Source organism: Melanotaenia boesemani, chromosome 12 (assembly GCF_017639745.1).
Source record: "Melanotaenia boesemani isolate fMelBoe1 chromosome 12, fMelBoe1.pri, whole genome shotgun sequence".
NCBI classification, from domain to species: Eukaryota; Metazoa; Chordata; class Actinopteri; order Atheriniformes; family Melanotaeniidae; genus Melanotaenia; species Melanotaenia boesemani.
Window position 1 is genome coordinate 20,402,445 of NC_055693.1, and position 8,996 is coordinate 20,411,440.

Below are 8,996 nucleotides of genomic sequence, written 5' to 3' on the forward strand. Positions count from 1 at the left end.
ACTCTCATGCGGTAGTCTACCACATCCCTGCTCAGATCATTGTCTTCATACAACAGAAACCGCAGAAAGTCTCTGTGGTCTTCCCGAACAACAAAGCAATAGAACATCTGCTCTATGTCAGCTGTGACAGCAACTGGTTCCTTTCGAAAACAGAGGAGCACACCCAAAAGGGTGTTGTTCATGTCAGGCCCTGAAAGCAACACATCATTGAGAGACACTCCATCAAACTGTGCACTGGAATCTAACAACACGAATCTTCCCAGGCTTCTGTGGGAGGTAGATGCCAAACATAGGAAGATACGATCTCTCTGTTTCCTTCTCACAAGGTGGTGCAATCTCTGCATGTTTGTTATCAAGCATTTTCTGCATGAACTCAACAAAGTGTGCCCTCATTTCTTCCTTCTTGTCAAGTGTGCGTCGAAGAGGCATAAGACGCTTATAGGCGTAAGATCTGTTGTCTGGGAGTTTACGTCTGGGATTCCTAAACGGTAATGGGGCAATCCAGCTGTTAGTTTTGTCTTCTAAAATTTCTTCCATCTTCTTCAGAAAGATCATGTCTTCAACGGATGGGGCAAGCTGGTTGTCTTTAGGAGTCTGGTGAAAAACAGTCTCTCCCAGACTCTCTGTGGTGGGCTTGGTTTCTGGCTTTGAAGGCTGCAGTCGATGAAGAGTGGGTTTTGTTTGACTCATCAGACTGAAGTTCTCTTTCACGTTGAAATGACTGTCACAGGGGGCGAAAAAACTACAGCGTCCATTGTCTAACTCATGTGTTTTTAGAGTACTAACATCAGCTGAATTGTGAACACCGCCAAGGCACACATCACCAATGATGACCCAACCCAGGTCAAGCTTCTGTGCATGTGGGTCATTGTGTTTGCTGTTCAGCTGTTTTCTCACCTTGTGAGCTCTCAGAAGGTTACGTCCAATAAGTCCAATAAGAATGTCAGCATCTGGATCGAGGTGTGGCATCTGTGCGGCTATTGGCTTCAGATTGTGGTGGTGTTGTGCAGCTTCAGGGACAGGTATTTCTTCCCTGTTATTGGGGATGGCATTGCATTCAATGAGTGTAGGGAGAGGAAAGCTTGTTTTCCCATCTACTGACTCCACTATGTAGCTGTAAGCTCTCCTTCCTGATGTTTCTTTTACACCCGCACAAGTCTTTAGGGTGCATGGTTCTGTAGTACCCTGAACATCAAACATGTCAAAGAAGTCAGTCTTTGCAAGGGACAGATTACTTTGATCGTCTATGATTGCATACATCTTCTTCATGTTACATCGCTGGCCTTTTGGAAAGACGTGCACCAGACAAATCTTAGAGTAGGATTTTCCTGAGACTCCTTCTCCGCATATCTTAGTGCAGGTGGCTGTAAAATCGGGGTTTGGTGAGTTTCCTTCCTTCCCGCCATGTGCTTCAGCGGAGAGAGGCTTCGACTTTGGTGGTGCTGGGCCAGGGTGGAGAGCTGCCATGCTTTTTTCACTGTCACACTCCACACACTTAATGCTGATATTACAGTCTTTTGCTTGATGGTTTGTGGACGCAAGGCAATGGTAACAGATGTTGTGGTCTTTGATGAACTTTTTTCTGTCCTCTAACAGTATAGTTCTGATGACACATCTGTCTTGTGTACTGTAACTGATGGCCTTATGTTAAAATTACCTGGAGGCTTGTCTTTCTTGAGACCAAGGGGATGTGCTGGGGTGAAGCTTGGGTCATTCCTTGCTCTTGCCTCTTTCCTCACAAATTCAGAAAAGAAAGAGAAAGGTGGGAAGGCAACGTTGTGGTCTTCGTTATACTTGAACCCGACCATTGTCCATTTTTCTTGGAGGGGAAAGGGCAGTTTCTCCACAATCGGACTTACTCCCCTGGCTGTATCCAAGTAACTTAAACCTGGTAAATAGCCATCTTGCTTTGTGGTTTCCAATTCAAAGAGCAAGTCTGATAGCTGACGGAGCTTTTGAGGTTCCTTGGTGGAGAGCTTTGGGAAGTTTTCTATCCTGGAAAACAAAGACCTCACTAATGCTTCTGGTGAGCCATAACATTCTTCAAGTCTTGCCCAGATCATACTCAGGCCAGCAGATGGGTGACGAATATTGACTGCTTTTACCCTCTTTGCACGATCTGAAGACTCAGGGCCCAACCACTTGATGAGTAGGTTTATTTCTTCACTAGCAGTCAGACCCAGATCTGCGATGGTACTCTGAAACGTAGCCTTCCAGCTTAGATATGTTTCTGCTTTGTCGTCAAACTTGGTCAGTCCTCCAGTCACCAGCTGACTCTTTGCAAGGAACCTGGCGAGGTCACTGGTGCTATTGTTAGTTGCTGTATGGTTTGGTTGTGGTATCATGTAGGTTAGTTTTTATGGAACAGTATCTCTTTGCTGAGTCTGTGCTGTGTGTCCATTGCCATCTGGTGGTGAGAAGTGATATTGATTTCTTTCTTGTTTGAGGTAAGAAGGCACAATAGCTGGTGGAGGTGTCTCTGCTCATGTATGATGTCATCATGCTGGGTAAGCATGTCTATCTGTCTTTGAGGGAGCTCAGAGTAACTGCATTTGTTTATATAGTCACTCACTTTCTGCTCTGGGGTTACTGTTAGAGGCAATAATTCCAACCCTCGACTTATCTATGCAAAGTCAGCTTTAGCAGCAGCTGACTCCATCACTTCTGCTTTGTCTACGGCAGCGTCAGCTTCTTTCTGGAATTGTAGTGCGTCCAGAGTTACCTCTAAATGAGCTTTTTCCATTCTGATGCTTATTTCTTTTACAGCATAGGCTAATCTGGCTATAGCAGCCTGAGCTTCAGCTTGTGCTTGTGCTGCTGCTATAATTGCTCTGGTCGATGTGGATGATCTTCCCGAAGATCCTGCTGATGATCAGTCAGCTTCACTGACGATTTTGAGGACTTAATGGAGTGTGCAGAAAGTGACTTGGTCTCTTCACAGTCATGACCATGAGCTTCTGATGTCTCCATGATGTTAGCAGAGTAGGGCTGGTGAAGTCAGTGTGTCTTATTTGCGGGCTTCTTCTTTATCATACAGTGGTTTGTTGACTTCCTCACAGAGTGATATAATTTCACTGTACTGTTGCACCCATTGTGACTCTTGTCCTATACTGAGATTCACAGCCAGCTAAACTCTCCCATGTAATGCATCCTCCAAGGAACAAACCGGTGTCGTAGTTGAACAGGAATTACTACACGGAAGTGTGAAACTGTAATAGACAAATAAAAGGAAGAACAGAATTTAGCACACCTAGGGCATCAATGTCATATTCAGGAGCTACATATGTTAGCATGTTATTTTCGCTTAAATTACATGATTACAGTAGGACAGAACTTCTCAAGATATATATAACAAGGCACACAAGAAAATACAATATGCGGCAGTGACTATATAAATAATGCAAATCAAGTTATGAATCAACATAATAATCAGCTAAATATAGTCTAACAATGTGACAAACATGTGAACTTACTTATATTGCCACTCAAAGGGCTAGGAACAAATGGATGGCCGGAGATAAAGAATGAGCCTTCAGCCTGGCAAGCACACCACCATTCTCATGACCCATAGAAACAGGAAGTTCCTGTTGCATCACTTCCTTTTGTTTACTATAGGCTGAAGCTGCAGTACTAGACCGGCATGGAAAGGGCCATGCAAAAAGAACTGTGTCCCCTAGAGGCCCAAACGCGTGCAAACAAACCAACCATTCCAATACACTCATTCTTACAGCTGAAGCAGTGAGTAAAACCTTCCTGCCAGAGGTGTAAATGCCAACATACTGATTGAATCTATGTAAATACTGAACGGCAGTTTCCCTGCTTGGTTCTGTGTGGTGATGCAAGCTACAAGTCCCCTGATTTCCTGAGAACTTTAAGTGTGTGCATGATTTGCACAAAAACCGCTCGTGTGTCTCTGGGTCCTGATTATTTTATTTTTGCTTACAATTGGTTTAAGTTAAGGTTTTGAATATCTTGGTATCTATAATTTATAATAAACCTGAAACAGCTTCCATTTTGTTCTTAAAAAGGCTGCATAATAGCTTTGACCCTCGGTCTCATGTGTGAACCATAACATGCTGCATTTAGGGGTTATTAGCAGCCACATCCAAATATACTGGAATGATTTTCTTTGGTATTGATCTGTCATGGCTCATTGGTAAATTAAAATGGATAACATGGCTCTTTGAGTTCAAGGTCTCAAACATATGTAGAAGAAAAAAAATACATGCTATTTTACTTTTAAGAATCAACACTGAAGGCCTGATCTATATTTCAATCAAGCAAACTAAGGATCTAAAATCTGTCAGAAAGGAGAAGAAGAAAAAAAGAGGATGGATTAATAAACAGTTTGCTTAGAGGAAAATAAATCCCTGGCACTTAGAGAAAATGGTGATTAATAAATGGTAAAAATTAAAGCAAATTGAAGGAGCTCCTCTTTTAACTGTCAGCAAATAACCAGATGGACATTAGTTAAAGTAAAAGAAAGGAAACTTGAAAAACTAGCTCAACAAACCTACATTGATATAGATAAAATATATTTATGTTCTTTTTTTTTTTATTGTTGTTGTTATTTGCAATAACATGGGAAAATGCACTGTAAGAATTAATACAGAGCGGTACCGGGAGAAAATACAAACTATTTCATAAAATTCTGATATCCATGGATGTTTTAAACTGATTCTCTTGTAAAATAAAAATAAAGAATTTGTAAAATAATACAAATCTGCTCGAGCAAAATTTGGCTGATGATGGACACATAATTAAAAGTAATTAAAATTGGTTTAATGTCCATGTCATCTTGGAGTTTAATAAATTGATTAAGAAAACTCCAGCAGATTTCATGTCTTTCCAGAATGATGCCATAATGGCCTTTATGGATCCTCCTACATGCAGTGAAAATCTACCTGCTCTGATTTGGCTTTTATGCGCAGAACGAGTGACGTAACTGACAAAGTTCTCTGACTGACCTGAACAAACAGACTGACGTTTACTGGACCTTTTTCTTCCAGCAGGATTTTCTCCAGGACGCTACTCTGCTTCCACACAGGGATGGTTGCTGTGTTTCATAATGCTGCTAATTCTGATGCCATTAACCAGAAACACATTTATTTTCCTGATAAGCAGGACTGATGATGTGGATCTGTCAACAGGAAAAGACGTCTAAACTAAATCGTACTAAATCTCTTTTGAATATGTGTATGTGCATTTTGAAAATCAAACATGATATTGACCCTTGTGACATTTTGGGATAAACTTTTACAGGTGGAGAAAATTATTACCCTGTACACATGTGCTTGTGCTGTGCATTTTACTTCTATTGCTCTAACTATTGCTCTATTCCTGCAGGTGTCACTCTGGCCTCCATAAGAGGGAGAGGTCGGCTCCATGGTCTAAGTTTCTAGGTGGTATAATCACTCTTATGGTACTGGTTGTAATGCTTTTCACAAAGATCAGTTGGCTATTGAGCTTGAGAATCTCTTTGTACCAGTTTCATCTTGTTTTGAATCCCTGATCCCTGAGCTTAAGGCTCTATGTGTTGTCCCTAGAGAATGGGATGGCTCTGGATTCCTCCTGGCTGACCTGTGCGGAGCCTGTCGGGCAATAGGTTCTGAGTGTTGTATTTGGGTTCCTTATGCTTCTAACTACATTTCAGCTGTTTTACTTTATTTACGGGACCTCATGCAAGTGATGACTTGTACTTATGATGATATTGGTTTACTGGTTTTAACAGTGATGATAATGATTTCTGAACGTCAGTGTAATATTATGGTGTGTCAGTGTATATTTTCTAAACTTTTACTACAACCTAGGCGTGTCTATGCTCATGTAAGATCTGCAGCTCTTATCCTTCCTTCATTTCCCACTTGTGTTGATTATGAGTTTTGTTTTTTATTGTTTTTTGTTTGTTTTTTTTAATCTGGGTGCATTTTGACACTTGATGTGATTATAACAGTGGCATTCTGTTGTGTGAAGATGTTATGGTAAATTCCTTTGCGTTTTGTGTGATTAATAGTAAAACGAGGTTTCAAAAGAGGGGAATTGTGAAAGAAATTTTGCTGCGTATGGTAATCACTCATATATACTCATAATAATCACATTCATATTTAGTTTTCTTTATTAATTTAATATTGTTAATCCATTCACTTTTACATTTTCATATTGTGTGTTCTCATTCTACAGAATACTGAAGTTACAGTTTTCATTGTGTATGTGTGTATGAGGTCAGACTGACCATTTTCTTCCCAGAGCTCTGATATGGCAGAGTTGAGACTGGTTTTCGCACCTGCTAGATAGCAATAGCTGTTTGGGATATTAGCTTGTTGTGGAATGTGGGCTTTGTCTGAAAACTGGAAGAAAGTCTTCTATTCCTCATTATTATTTTGCTGTTTGACCTTCAGCTGGGGACCAGTTTTTCTCTGATGAATCATCAAAGTCTCTGCCTACTCCATCCGAGTCGGGACTACCACTCTCATTACTTGCAAGTAATTCTTTTTTTCAAAACTTCTCCTGTAAATAAACCCTATATACTTTACTCATTCCAGACTTTTGGTAATTTTTCTACAACAAGTGCAAATTCGTGGAGAAATGACAACCCCTTATATATATATATATATATATATATATATATATATATATATATATATATGTATATATTGGCAGCTAACCCCCCTCACATACACATAAAATCACATAAAACACACATAAAATCCCCCAAAATACACATTTAAATTAAAGTTTGTAACACAAAAATAGGAATGATACAAAAAATGTGATAATGAACATTTGCAAATCACTGCTTATAATGCAGATTTGCAATATTACTAAATTAAATAAGCTTCAGATCTACAGATGATAATGAAATTCTTTTATAAACAGCCTCTTGATAAACACGCGTTTGTATTTCATTCCATCTTCTCTTTATATGCTACTGCAGTGATGACATAACTGAGGACACATATCTTGTCTTGCTTTTACACTCTATCATGTACCTTTCAAACATCTAGTACATTTAGATTATTTACTAAATAGGACAATTCTGGACTTCTTCTTACTACAAATTACATAATGAAGTGAAGTGATTTGTAGTAATATTAAACACCTGCTTATTAAGTTTCCATGGACTGGGTGTGCAGGGTTTACCTGTCAAAAGGTACACTTGTTTCGAAATATACTTGGTAAATATTTGACTTTTTCTTTGAAACATCAGCTGAAAAACAAAGTTCATACTTCTTTAAAAATGAAAGCAGGACATTAAACTGTCAACACAGGTACTACTACTTTTAGTATAATTACTCCCTTGTTCCTCTGTACCTGCTGAGGAAAGCTGAAGTATTTTATATTCATACCAGCTATAAATACATTTGTTTCTAGGATTATTTTTATTAATAATTTTGTCTTTTTTCTAACATATTATATTTACTTGCATAATAAATTAACAGAAAAGTAACACCATAGTTTATAGAACATTTTAGCTTTTAAACTGATTTAATCAACTATGCTCATGAATATAAATTAAAATACGATGCAGCTGAAACACACATCCAGGAGAGATGATGGAAAGCTAGTGATTGTTTCACTCTTTCTTTAAATTTTCATGTGAAATTTTAGAATTTATTGATGATAATAAATGACAAGCATGTAAAAAACAACTGCAAGCGTCTCTGAAATATGATTTATAGTACCCTGGCCAAAGAGTTTAAAACTTTAGTCAAATTATCATTTTTTCTTTCTTAAGGAGAGAGAGAGAGAGAGAGAGAGAGAGAGAGAGAGAGAGAGAGAGAGAGAGAGAAAGAGAAAGAGAGTCAGGGTCTAACTTATTTTTTGCTACGCTACACTGCATTCTCCTTCTCTCCTCTCCAAATGATAAGAATGTGAGTGGTTGGGCAACTCACCGAGCTTTCTTCTTTGTTTTCTCACTCATCGTTGCAGGACTGATTGCTGTAACTCAAACATTTGTAACAAAGGATTATGCAAACTTAAATCACATTAGATTTTTACCACAACTCAGTCAAGACCAACGAAGGATTTAGTTCAGGGTATCCAAATCCAGTCCTCAAGAGCTACTATCCTGCAACTTTTAGATCAGGGCTTCATGATCAGTCCTACGAGGGCCGCAATCCAGCAAGTTTTCAGTGTATTCCTGCTTCAACACACCTGAATCAAATTAAATGGATAAAAATGGCCAATCACGTTCTGCACAACCACTCATTGATCTGAGTCAGGTGTGTTGGAGCAGGGATACAAGGAAAACCTGCTGGACTGAATTAGTGTAGACCTGTTTTAAATGCCTCCCTTCTCCAACACACCAGAATCAAATGTCAGAATTCCCTCGTCTACATGTCATTCAGCTTTGCAGAAGCCTGGTAATGAGCTATTCATTTGATTCAGGTGAGATGGAGGAAGGACACATCTAAAAGTTGCAGAGGTAGCTCTCGAGAACTGGACGTGGGCAACCCCGATTTAGTTAATATATTTTAAATGCAGCTGTATTACTAGATATTTTTTAACAAGTTAAAACAATGAAAATCTAAGTAATCAGACATTTAGCAATTAATGTGTAATAATTTGTTTCTTTATCTGAACCACTGTAGGTGATCTGTGCAACATCAGAAGCACAAAAAAGTTGAGAACTTTTTAAAAAAAAGGAAAACAAATAAGTTTCTTTTTCATTAGTATTTCCATATCTATTCCTCTCTGTTTGTTGACCTTATAAAACCAAAACAGGTTACACAAAACTCCGTGAATGAACACGTAGAAAAGTTTGTGTAAATCCCTTCCAGTAGAAACTAAAAACTGACACCTCAATATTTAAGATTTAAATAAAACTGAAGTGGGAAAAACATAAGTAAAATTAAACATTAATGTTGAAGTTATTCACAAAGTACAACTAAAATATAAACTTTTTTCTCTTTTTTTTCCCAATCACAATGCTTCCTACACTGCCAGGTTTTTTCTGCACATTTGTCTCATTGATGTAATCTTTTTATAACCAAATT

General features: G+C 38.6%; 1 protein-coding gene across 1 annotated transcript in view; it reads right to left on the bottom strand.

The window, feature by feature from the left end:
• LOC121650417 (sacsin-like) overlaps nt 1-7,925 on the bottom strand; it is a 32,922-nt gene extending 24,997 nt beyond the window's left edge. The window contains exon 1 of the mRNA XM_042001919.1: nt 7,893-7,925. Coding sequence (XP_041857853.1) covers nt 7,893-7,921 — 29 coding nt within the window. The 5' untranslated portion in view covers nt 7,922-7,925. The remainder of the gene's footprint in view (nt 1-7,892) is intronic.
• Between the last annotated feature and the right edge of the window lie 1,071 nt (nt 7,926-8,996).